At 31.8% G+C, this 22,171-nt stretch overlaps 1 protein-coding gene and 1 long non-coding RNA gene across 5 annotated transcripts in view; one reads left to right on the top strand and one right to left on the bottom strand.

Moving 5' to 3' along the window:
• Nucleotides 1-7,402: 7,402 nt before the first annotated feature.
• Nucleotides 7,403-9,752, top strand: LOC126744787 (uncharacterized). 3 transcript variants are annotated; one of them, XR_007663308.1, is made up of 5 exons: nt 7,403-7,798; nt 7,846-7,994; nt 8,070-8,427; nt 8,834-8,907; nt 9,071-9,752. It is a non-coding gene; the product is annotated as an uncharacterized LOC126744787 (long non-coding RNA). The 3 variants fall into 3 exon arrangements; XR_007663307.1 differs by having other exon boundaries at nt 8,834-8,995; XR_007663306.1 differs by having other exon boundaries at nt 8,834-9,752.
• Nucleotides 9,753-13,678: 3,926 nt separating this feature from the next.
• LOC126744771 (uncharacterized protein CG1161) overlaps nt 13,679-22,171 on the bottom strand; it is a 119,129-nt gene continuing 110,636 nt past the window's right edge. The window contains exons 3-5 of one of the 2 annotated variants that reach the window (XM_050452330.1): nt 14,153-14,396; nt 14,071-14,097; nt 13,679-13,998 (exon numbers count right to left, since the gene is read on the bottom strand). In XM_050452330.1, coding sequence (XP_050308287.1) covers nt 13,855-13,998; nt 14,071-14,097; nt 14,153-14,396 — 415 coding nt within the window. In that variant the 3' untranslated portion in view covers nt 13,679-13,854. The remainder of the gene's footprint in view (nt 13,999-14,070; nt 14,098-14,152; nt 14,397-22,171) is intronic. The other variant, XM_050452324.1, reaches the window with a different exon arrangement.

The raw sequence follows: 22,171 nt of genomic DNA, 5'->3' as shown, positions 1-22,171 counted from the left end.
CGGGAATAATTAGTTCTTAGCAGATTCATAAAAAGATAAAATACGGTGTTTTACATACTCGGAAATTAAATATGATAATTAACGATAAAAATGTTGAGTTAGCTAAAATGTAGTTTGATAAAACACGGTAGAGTTCTTATTAAGTTAAATGTCGTTAATTATCATTTACAAGATAAGAATCGGTATAAAAGATTATTTATGAAATGGACAATAGTTGCATTTAAACCCATTTTTATCAGTAAATTACGTCGTTTACAATGGTATAATATTTACAAGATAAGAATCGGTATAAAAGATTATTTACGAAATTGATAATAGTTTCATTTAAACCCATCTTTATCAGTCAGTTACATTGCTTCCAGTGGCGTACCTGGGCATATTATATACAGGATGTAACTCCTCCCAACTGAGATGGAACCTTAGGGTTGGAAAGGTTGCTAAGGTGACCTGGGCTGATCATCAAGTTCGACATCTTCTTGGTTTTTTCTCTGTCGGCGGATAAACCAAATTGGATATGGGTAGCATGTTCGATAGTACCATGTTACTACTAAAAGAATGAGGACTGAGACCACAAGATATATCACAATGTGGACCCAAAGGGGCGGTGTTCGAACAATCTAGTCCATAAATTTCACCTCATGCTGTGATTTGATTTTAGCAGTTAGGTGATTGATTTCTTCCAAGTCCAGGTTCGTTAGTTTCAATGTTTCGTAATGCTCTGGCAGAAGAGAAAGATCTAATTTGGATAGTCGAATTACTAGGGCTGGTGATATTTCTTCAGTTCCAGCAACAAACTTTTCATTGTTGATGATAAAGTGACATTTGGTAGGAATAGTAATCAAATAACTTCCAGGGTTTAACTCGTGACGTTCTTCAATGGAGCAATCTTCTATCACAAGGATTTTTGTAGGGGTGGTTAGAAGTACTGAATGTGGACTCACTTGATTGGCTATGGCTTTCTTCAAGTGGATCGAGACAGTTGTACAGTTCTGAGGTTGGTTTCTTTGTATAATATCAACAATACAATCTTCATCAGCTCGTAGTTTGTTTTTGCAGTAGAAGGTGTTTTCAACTTCTTCACATGGCGTTTCTTGATATTGGTAAAATTCATTTCTCTCGTTTAGGACAAGGTAAGGTTTAGGTGGTATAATAATTTTATTATCAATAGGGATTGGATAAACAAAATATGTTTTAAAAGAGTTATGCATTAAAATAGGAAAGTGTATTAAAAATAATATTTTATCATTTTTAAATACTAACTGAATTCCTAAAAATGAATAGTAGCTATAATGATTCTTAAATTGAGCAACTTGATTGTAGAATAGATCGACTTTGTTTGTAGGATTAAATAGTTTAGGTTTTGTAACGTTAAGAAAATAGGATGAACTTTATTAAGGTTAGCAAATGTTATTGCATTCGTTATTTGATTTAACTGAATATAAAAGGTCAACAATGAATTAATAAGCAAATCTAAGGTATTAATATCGTTAAGCTCGACTGAGAAGCTATTAATTATGTCGCCAATAATTTTCAAGTTTGATCCCTTTTCAGATTTGATTAATAGTGTGATTCCCCATATTATTCTTTCTTGTAATGAAACCAAGATGATAGGCTAGATTGTCTCGAATTTCTAATAATTCCGAAAAATTCAAATAACTTACATATGTATGTCTGCTAAGTATTATTCTACTAGGTTGTAAACTAAGTGGTAAAATTGGATTAGATAATTCTTGAGTTGAACCATTAGTGATAAGGATTAAGAATAAAGGAGAGAGAATGAGAAGTATTCTCATCTGAAACAAATAAAGAAAAATAATTATTATTTCTTGCGCCTCTTAATATTGTGTTTTGAATATTTGGAAGTATTTGTCTTTACTCTATTAGTAGTTTGCGCTATAGGGTCAATTCTTACATATCTTGGCTCTAATTTGTCACGGGGTAATTCTTTGTGATAAATATTATCATCTACAGAAATGTTTATGGGTTCTACACGTTTAGAATTTATTTTTTCTAATTTTTTATTTTTCTTTTCTTGTATCTTTTCATTGATTTCTTTATACTTGTCTTTAAGGTTGTCTTTATGGGTTTGAACATATTTTGAAACTATATTTTTTTCTTCCACATCGAAAGGATCTTTTGAAGTGAAATGCCCTGATACGATTTCAAAGGGTGTGTATTCAGTCGCAGAGTGTATGGTATTATTATAATGAATTAAAGAATATTTTATGAGATTGTTGAGAGATTCTTTCGGGTTTTGTTGAGTTTTGATTCTTATTTGTTCTAATAAAGTGCTATGAAATCGTCCAATGTAACTATTTGAATTGGGGTTTTTAGGAGTAGTGTAAAGAAGTTTAATTTTATGCAATTTAAAGAAATCAGTAAAGTTGTTGTTATTAAGTTCTATATCGTTATCACAAACTATAGTTTCTGGTAGTCCGTAATGAGATATAAATGTTAACAGCCCATCTAGAACATTAACTGCATTTACTCCAGGGATGTTGTACACTTCTGCAAATTTGGAAAAAGGGCTAATTACAGTTAAAAATTTTTCTTTAGAAATAGACAGAGTATCTATATGGATTCTTTCAAAAGGTTTGGAACCTATTGGTACTGGTTGAAATATAAATTGATTTGGATTTCTTTCATATTTGGACTTTTGGCAGATATTACAATTGTTAATATAATTAGTTACATCTTTGACTAATGTTGGCCAGTAATAATTTCTTTTCAAAGAGTCTATAGTAGTTGTAATCCCGCGATGTCCTGTTTTATAGATATGATGATAGTTTATTTTGTCTTGTTGTTCTGATCCCAGGACAACATCAGTTATTTTTGAGGAACATATCATGAGCTTGAATGTTTTTGAGGAAATATCTCTCGTCTTCTTTATTTGGAAAATGCATATAATATGTGACGTCATTTTTTAAGTTAGCAATAAATTCTTCTAAGTCTTCTTCTAGAAAACGTTTCCTAATGTGAACAAAGTATCTGAAATTTTCAAATACTTTTTCTTTTATGAATCTTGGTACAGTTGAACTTTCTGACATTTTACACTGACAATTATCATATGTTGTTTGTGATAATTAAGAGGTTTGTCACAATAAGGGTAAGATAGTAAAGGTGGCTCATCAGCTGAATGTACAGTAGTCACATTAATCTCAAAAAAGTCTTGTATTGATATGTCAATATCACGAGGTTCGTTGTATAAAGAGTTTGGATTTGCTATTGGATTAGTATAATTTGAATTTATGGGTTCTGCTGTATTTCTGGATAAACTATCTGCTACACTATTATCTTTTCCTTTTATGTAGTCAATTTCATAGTCATATTCGGATAGTAATAGCCTCCATCTTACCAGTTTCGAATTAGGTTCTTTAAGGCTTTCTAACCATTTCAAAGGTCTATGATCAGTTCTTATCTGAAAATGCCTTCCAAAGAGGTACGGACGAAAATATTTTACTGACCATATTATAGCTAATAATTCTTTCTCGGTTACTGAGTAATTGATTTCATTGGGATTAAGAGTTCTGCTGGCATAACATACAGGTTTTCCATTTTGACTAAGCACGCCTCCAATGGCATATTTGCTAGCATCAGTTGTTAATTTAAATACTTTTGAAAAATCGGGATGTATTAAAACTGGTTCGTTGCAAAGGATTGCTTTACATGTCTTAAATGATTGAATAAAGTCTTGAGTGTGTTCAACTTTCTTTCCTTTCTTCAAACATAGGGTCATTGGTTTTGTTATTTTTGACAAATTATTAATAAATTTGCTATAAAAACCTACCATTCCTAGAAAACTTTTCACTTCCTTATGAGTTTTTGGCAACGGTATTTTTAAAATAGCGTCAATTTTTTTTGGGTTAGGTTTGATTTCTTCAGGGGTGATTATATGTCATAAAAATTCAGTTTCCTTTTTTAAAAATTCGCATTTGTCAAGTTGTACCTTCAGATTATATTCTTGTAGTTTTTTGAAGATTTCTTTTAGGTTTTTAATATGTTCGTCAAGAGTAGTTGAAAATATTATAATAACATCCATATATACCAAACAAGTTCTATTAATGTATTGTTATTTCTATGTATTGTTATAGGATTTCGTTAATCATTCTCTGAAAAGTTGCGGGAGCATTCTTTAATCCAAAGGGCATCCTTAGACACTCATAATGTCCCTGTTCAGTTGAGAATGCTGTCTTTTCTATGCTATCTTGATGGATCTTTATTTGATGAAAACTACTTGCCAGGTCCAAGGTTGAAAAGTATAGAGGTTCTTCATCGGTAGTAATGATTTTATGACACGTTTGAGTAGTGGATGACAAGGGTTCATTGGGATTTTGAAATATTGACTTGAATTTTGTACACAATGTAACAACTTTATGTTTCTCTTCTTCATTTAAATGTTCAAGTCTTAATAGGGATCCTATTTCGGTTTCATTTGGATAAAAATAGTTTTTTTCTATTTCTGTTTGATAAAGGTCCCAATTATCTATGGGAAATACTTCTATCGGTTTATTGAGACTTACGTATGTGTCATCTATATTTACTTTATGTATTTCAATCATAGCATGATCATTTTTAACATATGTAACTCCTTCTGGTATAAAGCAATGTGAGTTTAATTTATTATAAGGTATGTAATATGTTCCATCTAAAATGGCATTAGTTGGAAGTTTAATTTTTAAAATTTCACTTTCATTTAGGGTTATATTAAAACAGTTATAATCACTAGGAGTACATTGATGTACTGGTAAAGTAATTTTGTCTTTAAATAAAATATTTTGTTGTAAATTCCAGTTGAAACCCATATTTCGTAGATCACGAAAACTGATTAAACCATCGAAAAATGAATGGAAGTCAAAAGGGTAATTATTATCTTTTGGCATGAATCAAATTCCTTGAAAGCTGGAATATGAGCTTCATATTTAGATTCTTGTTGGTCACAAGCTGTTTTAATAATGTTAGGTTTGATAACAATGAACTCAGAAAAAAAAGTTTTTGCTAGATGAGGATTGAGAAGCGATATATGACTTCCAGAGTCAATAAGTAATTTAATTGGTTTTCCATAACCTAGAATTTTTATATAAGGTAATTTACGATTGTCTAAATCATTGGTCAAATAAAATTTTACAGATTCAGAGGCTTGTTCTGGAAAATTTTCATCATCTACAGGTTCTTGATCGGAATTGGGTAAATCATTAAGATCTGGGATTAAGTAGTCATCATGTTGTTCTACTGGATTTTCTTGAAGGAGGATATTTAGATCTTCAATTGGATTCTGGTCAGTGTCTAATTCAGAAGGTAATTCAGAATTCTGAAGTTCTTCAAAACGGAATGTTGGTCTGGATTGAGGAACAAAATAATTGTTGGATCTTGGTTGTTGATAAGTAACAGGCTTATTCTGCTGCGATTGTGGTTTCGTAGATATTATAGAAATACCAGACATTGGGGTTGGTTTTTCAGTTATAACTTTATTCGTGGGTTTCCAAACATTTGTTTGGGGTTTTGGCTTTCCAAAAACTTGTTGGTTAGTGAAAAATCTTTGATTGGGTATTGGTCTTGGGTTTATATTAATAGGTTGACTCGGAAAATTCTGAAAATTTTGTTGGTCATATCCAAAATTGGGATTTGGAAATCTTGATGTTTGAGGGTATGTTTGATAAAAGTTTTGGGATGAAGTTTTATATTTAGGTGGAGGTAATGTATTTTGTGTTTGTCGTCTTTCGGTATTACTGACAAATGAAATAAAATTTTCTTCTTCTATAACATGTCGCATGGCTGTTTCAAGGTTTAAAGGATTTTTTAACCTAACTGCCATTTGTATGTTAAGTGGTAAGTATTTTAAATATGTTATTAAAATTAGTTTTTCAATATTACTTATTTGTGCAACTTTTGCATCATCATTTATACTAGAAAAAATAAGACTACGAGTGTATTGACAACGTACGCCAAAGTTATAAGGATTTTCCTTAGAATAAGATTTTAAGTTATGCAATTCATGCAACAAACAAGTAAACGATCTTTGATCACTAAAGGATAACCTTAAAAGTTCTTTCACCTTATTCCAAGTATCTAATTCGAAGCGACTACTAATTAAAGTTAGAGCTTTGCCTTTTAATTTGCCTATTGTTCCTCTAAAAATTAATTTTTTTACTGTTTCGCTTTCTGTTGCAAAAGTAGTTAAAGTTTCATCACAAGCAGCTAAAAAGTTATGAAGTTCGCAAGGATCACCACTATAGTTAGGAATTATGTCTAAAAATAATCTTATTTGCTGGTAATTCTCACTCATGTTGTTTTTCAAATGTATATTAGCAAGCTGATCTGAAATGTTATCTAAATTGGGAGATGGAAATTCAAAATATGTATTTTGATAATCTAACGGAGATTCTTTAGATGAAGAATTATTAGAAGTACCACTAGAACTAGAATTATTACCGAGATTTTTTATTTGTTCTCGAAATTCATTATTTAATTTCTGAGCTTCTCTTAAATCATGAAACATTTATAAATCTAAACACAAAAATATAAATATCAACAAAAATATATTTTGCATAAATTCTTGGGAAAATGAAAACAAGGATAAATGGGTTCTCCTAACAGAGAGAAATAAAATCCACACAATATAAGAAAAATAAAATCAAAAATTCTTACCATGTACTTAAAGTCTAAAACCAACCAAGGGATATTCGTTCCGTTGATGGTTTGCTGTCCACTAAGGCCCGTTGATGAGATTGGGAATATCAGTTCCACACACCACCAAAATTGATTTAGGAAATCCCGTCAAGGATTTAAAAATCACCAGAGTCTGTAGGAACATTATCCGCGAAAAACGGCACTATGTTTCTTTTTCTTCTGTACAGGACTATCCTACCGACTGCGCCAATTATATTTAAGGTTCGAAACTAACTTGGACTTAGCCCCAAATAAATCACTCTAATACTTGATTTTAAGAAGTTTTATTATAACTTAAAGAGACAATCAAGAACAGCAGGCGACTATCGAGAATCTAAGACACTACATGTTATAATCATGAATCTTATATACTAAAAATGCTTGATAAACTACGGGAATAATTAGTTCTTAGCAGATTGATAAAAAGATAAAATACGGTGTTTTACATACTCGGAAATTAAATATGATAATTAACGATAAAAATGTTGAGTTAGCTAAAATGTAGTTTGATAAAACACGGTAGAGTTCTTATTAAGTTAAATGTCGTTAATTATCATTTACAAGATAAGAATCGGTATAAAAGATTATTTATGAAATGGACAATAGTTGCATTTAAACCCATTTTTATCAGTAAATTACGTCGTTTACAATGGTATAATATTTACAAGATAAGAATCGGTATAAAAGATTATTTACGAAATTGATAATAGTTTCATTTAAACCCATCTTTATCAGTCAGTTACATTGCTTCCAGTGGCGTACCTGGGCATATTATGTACAGGATGTAACTCGCGAATCACATATTACTTTTGTTGTTTTGTTTTCCCTAACCAAACCACCTTATAATATTGTTCTATGTCCCTAACCTAGATTGCAGATTTTATTTGTTTTGCTTCCTGAATGATTTAATTATCATGGATAATTATTATTATATCGATTTTGCGACTATTTTGAACAATCATAGTGTTTGGTGTTGACTCCCTTATCTATAATATTCGGTTCTACGCTAATTTTGAGTTAAAAACAAACATTTTAGTGTTTGACTTTCTAATAAATTTTCCAGTGATTTTTTTACTGTATAATTTCTTTTTTAGCTGCTGCAGTGCCTGTTTACGATAATTATGGCACTAAAGTAAGATATAATTTTTTTAGTTCTAATCTGAATTATGTATTTTCTAGTCAACATGTATGCAATCTGCAAAGTCTGTGAGAAGGAATTTTCAAGCATATCAATGAGAAACAGACATCTTAAGAAGTTTCACCAAGAATTTGTTGGCCAGGAATACAAGAAACACATTACATGTCTAATGTATACCAACAGTACCTAGGTAATTTCTTATATCAATAGTTTAAACAAACATTTGCTTGGTATTCACAAAGAATGATTAAACAATCATTTTTAGATTTTAGGAATTTTGAATAATATACCTCTTGGAGGGCACAAAGTAATAGGGAGATTGATTCTGATTGTCAGATCCAAAATAAATTTAAGAATGGAGAAGAACATATATTATACAATTATAACAGGAGCGACATTAAAAGTAGTATAAACTCTTAGTCATCAGACATAATTGTATATTTTGTTGTTTACTTTTAACATTCAATATCTCATGTAAAAGGAGATGACACAATAGAAAGGCCAAACTTGGTAACAAGAGGTAACATGGCATATTTGATAAGGAAATATAATGTTGACAAGAAAAGAGACCATTATGATATGGTAGCCACTGCTTTAAGAATTAATGGGAAAGGAAAAAATGGGTAAGGGAAAAATTATGCTTTGTTTTCAAATGAATTGGTATGTGTCTGTGTATAAAGATTACAATTAATACTCATAATAAATTAGAGAGTTTTGGGTGTTTTAATAATGATGTAAATAATGAAAGTGCTCATGTATATGGGGGTTGATCCATCAATGAAAGACATCTGATTTTCTGACCAATTTCATAATTTTACTTTAGTTTTTCATAATTGAAAAATTACTACATAAAAATAATTGCATGAAAAATTATTTTCATGTAGGTTGTCTTTTTAAAAATTCCATTTACAAATTGATGTGACAGTTTCTAAAGTGATTTTTTTTTGCAATAAATGTAGCAATTAGTCAAACTAATCAGATTGTACCAACATCGATTGAACTCCTTGTTCATTAAGCTTTAATTTTTAGGGAATTCTTATCTGGGACTGAATGATAACAATTTTGCTACATACATTGAATTATGGAGAAGAAATCAAAAGATTGTAAATATCAATTTAAAGAGCCTAGGTGTTTGGTTTCTATCTATATAGGTGTACCTATATTTTATCTTGAGAGTATTTTAGCTTATTGGTATTTTATTTATTTTCTATTTAAATTTTCAAATGTACTTAAATTTGGATTGCTATATAAGTATAATACTTTTAGAGCGCCGAAAACCTAACTGAATTGCTTCAAAACGGTGATGGAATGATGAGGGACAGACCCTCTGCGAATATCTTTATTTATGAAATTGTGTAAAGAAAAGTATTTTTTTTTCTTTCATGGTACTACAAAAAAAATCTGTTGAATGGAAGGTTGGGCTGTTCGTGACCAGCAGAGATGACAATGCTAGCTAAAGAAGTGCTACAGACCAAGCATGATAGATTTAGTTTCTTCTCTACCATTTTAATTTTAAGTTGTTATTATTTAATATAATACATTTTGACCAATCTTAATATAATATAGAGTCCATAGTATAGTTTATTTTAAAAACTATTAATATAAAACATGTTATTATAAAATTTAAAACATTTCAGTAAGCTAGTCGGCATTAAGATATTTGATGAATATGATGGGAATTTTTTCATTTCAAAGTAATATCACTGTCATCACAATGATTTAAATAATTTTCAAATTGTCTTTGAAAACTACTCAGCAAGTAAGCTGCCTCAAAATATTTATGTAATATTTACTTCTTATGGCGACTATGATGATGCTATGGGGTTTTATCAAAACAATGCATAAACAGTTATACAAAAATTAAAATAAACACACATATTTTTTAGGATTATTTGTAATATATATTTTGATTTTAATTGTTGTTAAATAAAAGTTTATATGTTATTCATATGGTTTTTTTTTGAAAATTCACATACATTCATCGCCTAAAAATCTTTATCATATATCCACTTGATATTCTCTGATCCACATATTTTAATTTCCTAAGTAATTTATAATTATTGGCTATTTAAATAAACTTCAAACGTTCATTGACAATAATTATTATATTATGAAATTATAGGTACCTATCGTAGGAATATAACATGTCTCAAGAGGTTTTTTCACACTAAATTTTAATATAATACCATAAAAACATCTTTAAAACAAGCTAAAATACCAAGCAAAAAATACAAACTTTGAAGTATTATCATTAATAATAATGTCATAATTTTTTGGATTGTTTAATGTGTTTTGTATATACCGTACTCACTCATGCACTTGGACTTATTTACTGAGTAATGCAGCAGCTCTACCGTACTCCGTTCCGTATTACCCACGTTTAAACTTCAACTAAAGAAAAAGAACCCTAGAAGTACTTAGTGTCCTGAGGATGACTGGTTTTTGTTTTTTTTTTTAATTCTTACCCCATCCAACAACTATCTCCAGTAATAATGGATATTGCTTTCATACCTCTATCGCTATCATAATAAAATGATTTCATTATTATAGCAATAGAGATATGAAATGAAATAAGGTAGATATCTATAAAAATCAAATTTGGCGATTATTTACAAATTACCTAATTTCATATTCTTAAAAATCTTGATCACGCAGTAAATATATATAAAAAAATCATTAATTTACTAATTTATAACAGCTACAAATATTTCTTTATTGAGCGTCTTTTATATTCATATGGCATTTCTTTTTCCATCTAAAATATAAATGCCTAACAAAACAAATATCTATATTAGCAATTATATAGGTAAGAGATGCCAAATCTTGCTGTTCAACTATATGCACTGAAAAATTCGTATTTTGAATTTTGGCGGTACGCAAGCCACACCTCCGTGATGCCGGAAGGCTCTCATTGGCTGGGCATATTTGTCTTTTAACTATGCTTTGCGAAGGTGGGTGGTAGCAAGGAACGAAAGAAAATCGATAATCTAATGACAATTATGACAGAAGTTGGCCCTCGATGCGGGTCTAACCGAACTAAATTTGTTAGGTTAAGTTTTAGAACTTTCCAACACTCTTTTAATATTCATTTCTCTATGCTCGACACCGCGAAAAACAACAGGTGAATATCAAACTGATTCATCCACAGAACACAAATATATGGGTTGATCTGCATCCGCCTCAGTTTCTTATGGCCGATTATGCGATGCCGCGCGAGGCTGACGTCACGTTGCCATGGCAACGGTGCAGGCGATCGCGGATATAACGCGGGACATAAATTAGTATATTGGGGTTTTGCGGGTTGTGGCGCAGAACTGATTAATAGAATTTATTGTTTATTGGATAAACTGATATATTATTTAATAAAAACTAGTTATTTTGGTACTTTTTGATTGTCTTAGATCAAAAGAGAATACTCATATGTTGTTTTTATTTTATTTATATTTTCCGGTGAAGCTCACCTTCACCTACTTCACCTGACGAGTCGCCCCTGAAACAATTTGAACATCCTTGTAGTTCTAACTTTTTCCGCTGTAGCAACACTGTCCCTTTAAAAAAGTCAGCATCATAGAAATATATATTATGTGATATAAAATAAGTGATGTAAAGCTGAGGATTGTTCAATACAATAAAATTTTGCAAAATGTTAAAAATTTGTGTCTTAAAACATGATTTATTAAGAAATCTATAATATTCATAAAATATTTCATTTCCATTTAAATGCTTTTTATTAGGACCTTCCTCTAATGAAGTCCGTTAAGAAAACACATAAATAGCTCATAAATTGTGATATTACTTATACTTAAACTCTATAAAAATTATAAATATTCATCATGTAAATATTTGTTGCCGACGTCATTGCTTGTATCGGGGGCAATGCGATCGAGCGGCATTGCGATGCCATTACCATTTTCTCTAATATACTTTATTTAATGTTGTATATTGACTTCGATATAGAGTATCTTATCATATTTTATTTAAAAAAATACTTGATATTTTATTAAAGGGGAGCAGTAGCATTATTTTGTGCCTGTGTGTCGGAAACAACCGAAACTTTTTTTATATGGCTATAAAACCCAAAGCCTCTATTTTCGGTATGAATCTGTAGGAAAATTTATCTAAGTTAGGCAACCATGTTAGACCCAAGATTTTTAAACACAATAAAGATATAAAATAAAGTGTTATACAAGAGAAGGTGTGATTTGTGAATTGAGGGTCTTGACAATGTTACAAGTGTACTGCTTGAAGAATAGCCTGATGATTTGAGGCCCATTTTTGCCCAGTCCAACCCAATTATTGGATACAATCCGATTGCAGGCGTAAATCTGATTGAATGGAATGTGCGCCAGTTGCCAAATCATCCACAAAGGAGTCCGACTGCAAAACTTACGAAGCAATAGGAAAGTTTGCCTTTTATTCTTTTGCGATTTGCACAATAGTACGCAAAGCGAGAAATGGTGAAGAAGACACACCTTAGGTAACCGTGTTTAAAATAAACTCTTGAATCCGAACTTTTCGCGAAAATCGCCACAATATTTTTTTGATATCTTCGATGTTCTTCTTTTACTAATATTTGGCGATACATTTGTTTTATAACTCAGGTAAATACTATTTCATGAAGCTTATTTAATAAAGAAAAGATATTTTGCTGAAGCCTAGGGCCAACTAAAAGAGCATCATTTAATGAAATCCGGTTTGCATCATTAGCATTGACAGTACTTTTAATTTAGTACTGACACTGTCCGACTTTAAAAATGCAAAAATGTGGAATAAAATACTTCTGACCGTTCAAATCACCTATTTTAGAGGATCTTTATAATTTTTCATTAATTCCGAATAGGCAGCATATGAAGTAGGATTTTTAAGGAAACGTTGTTCTGACGAATAAAAGCGCCGAAGAGCAATTTGGTTTGATCCGACGGATTGAAGATCATTTTGTTTAAAAATCAATGAAATGATGTACTTCCTATTGACCCTACTTGGATCAGTAAATCTATTATCACAGTACAATTTTTAAAACCGGAATTTCCTCAACTTCCCAAAATTTTCCAAGGGTCACATATAAAGGTGACTCACAGTAAGAAAAGTATGAGTTCCTGTTTCCTCAACATCTTTTTTCCCCATAACCCAACCAAATATAGTGTCAAGATTTATGTAAGAAGTGCTAGACATTGTTTTTGTAAAAAAAATACAGTTATAATTCCTTATAAGAATGAATCAGTCGGATTAAACTGCAATTCAAAACTTTTAACTGATTGAGAATAATTCTTTTTAAGTAATAAACTAAAAATTATAAAATCCCAGTGGGGTACAGAAAATCCTAAATTTTCTAAAACTTTTAAATATTCATTAAAAATGTGTAAAAAATGTCTCAAGGCCTGAGGATTTTCAGAATTTATTTTAGGGGCAATGAGAACTTTAAAATCTTTTATTTTGATACAGCAATATAGGCAATTTCATAATTAGAAGAATTAAGAGAAATAGTCTTTACAATAGTTAAGGATTCACCTATTAGAGATGTAACTAGATATTGGAATTTTTTATTATTAGATAAATCTTGATTTTTATGTACTAAAACTTTAAATCGATCTACCAAAGAACTCCACTCTTTAAGATTACAATTAAAAATCGGCAAAGATAACTTAGGTAGTTGAATATTATTATTTAAATTTTTTATTATAGAAAAATTCAATGAAATCTGAGAATCGTCACGGGAAGGAGAAAAAATATTAATCGATAAAGTACAGATTGAATGAAAAATTTCATCAAATCTGAGGGTCTAATAGCCTCTTTCTCATGTAACATATCCTCAGACTCATCAAAGCCTGACAAAAGCTCTACAATAATACTGTGTGCAAATAAATTTGTACAACCAACTTTAAATATCTTTTTTTACAACTAAATAATACACCATAAATATGAGAAAATATTTACAAATCAGCTAACCATTTTTCTACAACTAAATACAGTAAATGATTCTATGAGTATAAAAAAATCATAAAAGTTAGCATCTAAGCTAAATACCTAAATTGCCTAAATATAAAGTAAATTTAATTAAGCATGGTATGTCTATCATAAATATTTTTCCTTTGTTCTTTAACCTGCCTCTTCCATTTGTCCTGTTGGTTGCTGACTCTATTCAGCACATTACCCCTTATACTCATATTGTGAGACACTCCTGGGTGTATATCCTCCTATAAGAAGAAAAGCATTTAAGGTACTCCAAAAGGAAGTAATTTCTTGCTTAAAGCAAAATGTCAGAATACATCAGTTTCCATAATAAAACGTACAGTCTAAAAAAATAATACTAAACTTTTTATATAATTAAAACTAGTATAAAAAAACTACCTCTTCATTAGTATGTTCTTGATAATTTCCTTTAGCCTTTTTATTGAGTAACGGATCGAGAATGATAAGAAATAACATGTAGACTACCAGGATTGATATGACCCATATAACAAAGATTACAACATGGCGAATGATTGTAGTGTTCCGATTTTCATACTTGCACGCACATCTTGGACAAAATTCCCTCATTTCCGTCACATTTAGTTTGTCTGCCACTTTTGGAAGCATCACCACTTCACAGGTACTAAAAAACAATTATTGCAAGAGATAAAATATAAAAATTTTTGATAATATTGATATTACTATTTATTGATAAGCTAAAATTCTAGCCTGAATAAATAAGTAAAGAAAACTGAATAAAACAGATAAATTAAAAGAAGAATAGGAAGGAGATTCTGTACTTCTTTTTAAAGACAAGTAACAGCTGTGAAAAACTATTAAGTTTACTAATATTTATAAACATTAAGAAATGTTAAATGTAAATAAATATACTAGAAGAATTTAAACCAATACTTAGAAAAGTTAATGGAATTAAAGACACATTTCATTAATAATAAATTTATCCAAACCCAAGAAATTCAATTTAAACAACCAATTAATATCTTCTTTAGACATGTTGAAATAAGGATAGGTTTTTGCTTGCAGCTACTGTGATTTTGCAAACACCTTTTATCTATACAAACAAATCTGAAACTTGGTTAGAGCTTTACCACTCTACAAGCCTGATATGACAAAATATACATAGATTACCATCAACTATCATCCTCATAAGTAGGTTGCATTCATTAAAACTATCATTCATTTAAATCTTATCAATAGACATTCATTTAAAACAAACTATCATTCATTTAAATCTTATTAATATTCATTAAATCTATATCAATAGACAAGCAAGAGAGGATTTGATGAAAATTAATATAGGGTTGGAGTGAAGATTCCAGGCCGAGGGTTTTTTATAAACAAAAGGTTTCCAAAAATAAAGCTTCAACTTCTTTTTATTATGGCATGACGTTTCGTCTCGAGACTTTGAGGCTTCTTCAGATAGCTAATAAGAAAATACAAATGATAAAATTTACATTTTTTGAAAATTACAACAAAATACGAACAAAGAAACACGGAAACAAAACAATAATTATTGAACCTAAAACATTTAATAACAAACACAAAGTTGACCAGTATTATAAAATGGTCAGTATAGGTCTACTTAAAATATAAATATTTAATGTATATTTAAAAAATAAATAAAATTAAACTATAGTATCAGTATCGATATTTAGCATGCACATTGTACGTATATAACATGACATTCAAGACAGGAATATTTTTCTAAATCAAATACTTAAAACCTCCGGTTGGAGAAGAAACAACTATATGGCACATTTTTTGTGTTTAGATTGTTAAAATTCTTATTTTAGTGAAACAAGTACAAGAATGTTAATAAAAATAAAGACTATTCAAAAAAATTTTTAAAAATTAAAAAGTGATATAAAAGAAACCACAAGCGAGCCGGCTTGTGATACGACCTTCATACAGACCCCATCTGCTAGGTAAATAAAACCCGCCCGAAAACTACCCACGCAGACAAACAGGCAGAAGGGTAGATAAGAAAAGTGAAAGTTACCATTAGTCTTCGTTCGCTATTCGGTGTAAAACCACAGCTGTGTTAGATTATTATTAAAACGTCTCGGAATATTATATTTTGGTTTTGAAGGAACTTTTGTTTTTTTATTGATTAGATTTTACGATCTTACAGTGCAGCGGCGGGATATAACTCATAATATCTGAAGAGACTGGTGATTTTTACGGTTTATACCGCGCACTTTTGTATTAGGACAATTTCTACGTATTGTTAAGTTTAGTGTAAATAGTTAGTGTATATAGTTAGTTATTTATACTCACTAAAAGTGACCATGGGAAAACGAAGATATAATAAACGTAGTTCTACATCTAGCGATGAAAGTTCTTCGGATTATTCTCGATCGGAAAGATCACCTTCAAGAACAAGGGGCTCTAAAAGGGAGTTTAAAGGTAGCAGCAGATACCAAAAAGAACGGTATACGTCTAGATCTAAGAGAATGTCGATCGAGTGTGTCTCTAATAGAGAACCCGAGTCAAACACACCCCCACAAACCCGCAAAGATTCGGACCAAGCTACGTCTATCGTAGTTCCTACAGAAACACGCAGTGAATCCAACAATGATAAAAAGAGGATAGAAGCGCTGGAAAACTTAGTATTAGAACTGCTAGATAAAAATAAGTCCAGAACAGCAGCGCCAATGCCTAGAGGGGATGTAATTCCGGAACTAAATCCTGGAAAATTTGGTATGAGTGCTACCAAGTGGCTTCATAAAATTGAACAGTTGGCAGAAATCAATAAATGGGATAAAGCTACCATGGTCTATTTAATGCAATCCAGACTTAGAGGTTTAGCTCAGACATGGTATTTTAATTTAGAAAATTATGACCATAGTTGGGAACAGTGGAAAATTTTAATAGAAAATGCTTTCCCAGATCATTTTGATTTTCCTTTCACACTTAAAGCCCTAGTTCAAAGAAATAAGCTTTCCACAGAGAACTGGACTGAGTATTATTTCGAAAAAAATCAACTTTTAAGAAAATGTGGAATTACAAATAAAAATGCTGTTGCCATGATAATTGATGGTATTGAAAACACAACCATTCAAGCTGGAGCTAAAGCAGGAAGGTACGGCACCCCAGAAGACCTTTATAAAGATTATCTATCTACTCTACCTACGGAGTCTCCAAAACCAAGACCTGTACTCAAAAATATAGTTGCGGAGAACTCAAAGAATTCTCTTACAAAAAAAGAGAAAAAGTGCTACAATTGTAAAGAAACCGGACATTTTCAAACGCAGTGTCCAAAACCCAAAAAGGAATGTTCATTTTGTAGACGTTTGGGACATACATTGGCTGAATGCAGACGAAATAAACCGAGTGGCTCCAAAAAGAGTATGGTAGGAGAGCTTCGAAAAGGGGTAAGTCCAGATTGCCTAAACGTAACTTGTTATATTAATGGAAGTCAATTAAAAGGCTTTATTGATACGGGTTGTGAAATCGTTACCCTAAGGGAATCCGATGCTATAAGTATTGGAATAAAATGGTACCCATCAAATATAATTATTAATGGTTATGGTGGGGCACAAGTAGCTGTAATTGGTCAAACCACGGCGGAATTAAAGGTAGATTTATTTAAAGCACAAATCCAAATTTTTATTGTTCCAAATTTACTTCAAAGTATGGCAGTTTTAATAGGGCAAACATTTTTAAATGCTGCTGATGCCGTAGTTTTAATGAGAAATAATGAACTAAGAATTTTTGATAAGCATATGTCATTATTCCCTCAGCTAGATGAATTTCCAACTAAGGTGCAACTTAGATCTAAAATCACTACTACAATTTCCCCAAATCATATCGGGTTGATAGTTTGTACTACAGCCGACTCATATAGCGGAGATATTTTTATAGATTTAAGACAATCACATAAACCAAATGCTGAATATATTATTCCACGTTGTGTTACTTCGACCTCTAATGACATAATCGTACCTTTGCTTAACATATCCGAGCACCCAATTTGTTTCAACGTGAAACAGTTGGTTGTACGCGGATTAGCCTGTATTCCTGACGTAGGAAAAAGGGAGCTTGAGGTATCGATTAATGTTTTAAATAAAACTCAACTTCCGGCTTTTTCACTAAAAGATATAGAAAATCAAGTTAATTTGGATGTAGGTCAGGAAAATGTTAAGATTTTACTAAATACCATAAATAAATTTAGGGATTGTTTTGCGCAAAATGTTAACGAGTTAGGATGTATAAGTGGGACTGAAATGAATATTACTTTAAAAGATAATGCACCTGTAGTTTATAAACCTTATCGCCTTGCATTTAAGGAACGAGAAAAAGTTCAAGACATGGTGGATGAACTGTTAAACGCAGGCGTTATCCAGGAGTCACATTCCCCATATGCCAGCCCTATTGTCTTAATTAAAAAGAAAAATGGTGAGACAAGAATGTGTGTAGACTATAGGGCACTTAATTCTAAAACAGTAAAAGAAAGTTTTCCCATGATTCCATCGGATCAACACTTAGAGATTTTAGCTAATATGACTTACTTTACCACATTAGACATGGCAAGTGGTTACCACCAAATTCAAGTTTCTGAAGACTCCAGAAGCAAAACTGCATTCATAACTCCTGATGGGCACTACGAATATCTGCGAATGCCATTTGGATTAGTTAACGCCCCAGCGGTATTCCAGCGTACTGTCAATAAAATGCTAAAGACAATGAAAAATACAACCGCTTTAGCCTATCTGGATGATATTCTATTGCCTAGTGTTGATTTTAAATCTGGCTTGGAGTCTCTCCAAGAAATTTTAACCACCTTCAGGAACTTTGGAGCTACCTTAAAATTATCCAAGTGTCACTTTTTCAAAACGAATATTGACTACCTTGGCCATGAGCTTAGCTCAGAAGGAATCCGTCCAGGAGCAGTAAAAACTAAAGCAGTAGAGCAGTTTCCAACACCTCGCAATGTACATGAGGTTCGACAATTCCTTGGGCTTGCGAGTTATTTTCGAAAATATGTCAAAGACTTTGCTCAAGTTGCAAGTCCATTGTCTGAATTAACAAGAAAAGATGTTACCTTTAACTGGAATGTGGAACAGGAAGAAGCATTTCAATGCATTAAAAAACACCTTAGCAATAGACCCATTTTAGCTCTTTATGATCCCAAGCTACCAACTGAAGTGCATACAGATGCTTCCACTCGTGGTCTAGGTGGTATACTACTACAATGGCAGTCAACGGGAGTCCTAAAACCTGTTATGTATTACAGCAGGCAAACCACTAAAGAAGAGCATAAGTACCATTCGTATGAGTTGGAAACTCTCGCAGTAGTATGCTCCCTGCAAAGATTTAGAGTATATATTTTAGGAATCCCATTTAAACTAGTGACAGATTGTATTGCATTACGTACTGCAATGACAAAAAGAGATATCATTCCACGAATTGCAAGATGGTGGTTGGTAACGCAAGAGTATGATTTTACTGTGGAATACCGCCCTGGGACAAGAATGTCACATGTTGATGCCCTCAGCCGTAATCCGGTTGAGCAAGAAGACGAAGCACCTATACCTGTTGTTGAAATTATGGAAATTAATATTGTAGAGGATGATTGGATTTTATCAGTACAACTACAGGATAACAAATGCAAGAATATCATAGATATTTTACGAAATCCTCTTGCAGACATTGATGATAAGTCCTTGACAACCAATTATGTCTTAAAGAATGAGCGCTTGTATAGAAATACTGACTATGGTCCTAAGTGGTATGTACCGAAAAGGGCCCAAAGGACAATAGTTGGGTATTATCACGATAAACGAGGCCATCCAGCATTAACCAAAACTCTAAAGGCAGTAAGTGAAAATTACTGGTTCCCAAGGATGCGCAAGTATATTGACAGATATATTAAAGCATGTCTAGAATGTCAATATAACAAAACGCCTACTGGTAAACAAGAAGGATTCTTACAACCCATTCCTAAGAAATCATGTCCTATGAACACTATTCATATCGATCATCTTGGTCCCTTTGTGAAGAGTACTCGAGGTAATTTATACCTGATAGTAGCAGTGGATGCTTTCACAAAGTACGTTTGGAGCAAAGCAGTTTCATCAACTAAGACGGGTCCATTGTTAAAGTTTTGTCATGAAGTGTTTGGTACTTTTGGTACGCCAAAACGTATCATATGTGACCGAGGCACGTGCTTTACAAGCAAAGCTTTCCAAGATTACATGAAGAAGCTTGGAATTAAGGTGGTGCATAACGCAACTGCAACACCAAGAGCCAACGGGCAGGTTGAACGATACAACCGGACGATCCTTGCTTCCCTGTCGACAACGGTCGACGACGAGAGGAAGTGGGATACTAATATTGAGTCCATACGTTTCGGAATCAATGCCTCCGTACATAGTGTTACGGGAAAGAGTCCCCACGAGCTTCTTTTCGGATATCAACCTCGAGGTATGGATGACGCATTCATAACTCAGGAGATCAGTCTAAACGAAACAGACTGTAATAACGTAAATGATGTCCGAGAAGAGGCTAAAGAACGAATCTTGGCTGCACAAGCCAAACAAAAATTACGTTATAATGCTAAACGAAAAGGCAAGCATAACTATAGCACAGGTGACTATGTGGTTTTACGTAAACAGATAGCATCTAATGAGGGAAAAAGTAAGAAGCTTCTTCCTATATACAGTGGTCCATACGTAGTGACCAAGGTGCTTGATTTTGATCGCTATGTCATTGAAGATCTTCCGGGCGCACGACGAGCTCCAAAAAGATATCATGGCATAGCATCAATTGATAAGTTAAAACCCTATGTCCCTGATCACGAAAGTAACTCGTCAGGTTCCGATGACGTTGACGAACTTGATGAGTAGATCATAAAACGATATATCTTGTTTATTCAAAGTATTTTACCAAAATAGAACTCATTCAAAGTATTTTACCAAATAGAATTAATTTAGAGATTTAAAGTTTAAATAATTATTTCGAATAAACAACATATGTCGACGTTTTAATCTCATTCTGGTTCTAACATTATTCTGTTTCCTTTCACAGGAATAGTGTTTTCCGAGGACGAAAAATAGGTAGCATGGCCGACTAAAAGAAACCACAAGCGAGCCGGCTTGTGATACGACCTTCATACAGACCCCATCTGCTAGGTAAATAAAACCCGCCCGAAAACTACCCACGCAGACAAACAGGCAGAAGGGTAGATAAGAAAAGTGAAAGTTACCATTAGTCTTCGTTCGCTATTCGGTGTAAAACCACAGCTGTGTTAGATTATTATTAAAACGTCTCGGAATATTATATTTTGGTTTTGAAGGAACTTTTGTTTTTTTATTGATTAGATTTTACGATCTTACAGATATAAATGCTAATATTACTGCTAATTTCTGTAAATGTACACTGTGTTCCATTTTGGATGAGATTGCAGCGTATCTCTGTCATATTTTAAGATATAGCTTCGCAGTTTTCGCGACCCTGTATCACTTTTTTGTAAAACTTTTAAAACCATAAACAAACATATTCCTACTACTTGTTTGTTTGTTCCTGAAATACAGGGCGAAAACGAAAATTTTTACTTTTGGAGGTTTGGAGTTATTATTTCTCAGGTCCTGTATAAGTTAGAAAAAAACTAAAAACTGCTTATAATAGATATTTTTACCTAAAAGTCAGTGGCCTATTAAATAATTTTTTAGAGCATTGTTTTTAAGATTGGATACAATCTTGGTATTTTTTAAATGAAACGTTCTGTATATTTTAACGCCAATTTTTGTTTTTTTTTCTTAATACAAATTCTGAAATTTTAGTTTAAAAAAATCAGAAAAATCTATATTTATGTATATTTATTTTTGAATCTTTTTTTAATAGTAAGCCATGAACTCTTTCACACTTGCATAAAAGTTGAGTATGCAAAAAAAATGTTATGCTTATTGTATTCATGGAAAGTAAGTCACAAACCGAGTCGATACAAATCAATAATGATGGTTGACGGTGACAACATGAAATATATAAAATGTTTAAACCTTTCTAACGAAAATGTCGAAGCAGCGCTGCAATTGTGTTTAAATAACAGGTAAAGAATCGGCTTATTTATTTTGTTACAAAGTTCAAAAAATAAAAAAGGTCTTATTAGGTTTCCAGAATAAGAGGTAGGTAGGAGTTTCAAAAACAAAAGTGCAAACATTTAAAAAAAATAAATATAAGCATAAATTTAAACCCTATAAGGTAAATATTGTTCAACAATTGCATCCTGATGATCCATAACGATTAGAATTTTCTAATTGGTTTTTAACTAAAACTAATGAAGATTCGAATTTTGCAGAAAAGGTAATATGGTAAGGTAATTGGTACGCTTGATTGGCACACACGGACCAATCAGATGGCCCCCTAGGTCACCGGACTTAATTTATTTAGACTTCT

The sequence above is a fragment of the Anthonomus grandis genome, chromosome 1 (genome assembly GCF_022605725.1).
Source record: "Anthonomus grandis grandis chromosome 1, icAntGran1.3, whole genome shotgun sequence".
Taxonomy (NCBI): Eukaryota; Metazoa; Arthropoda; class Insecta; order Coleoptera; family Curculionidae; genus Anthonomus; species Anthonomus grandis.
The sequence above is the reverse complement of the archived record's forward strand: the minus strand, read 5'-3'. Positions and strand labels throughout refer to the sequence as shown.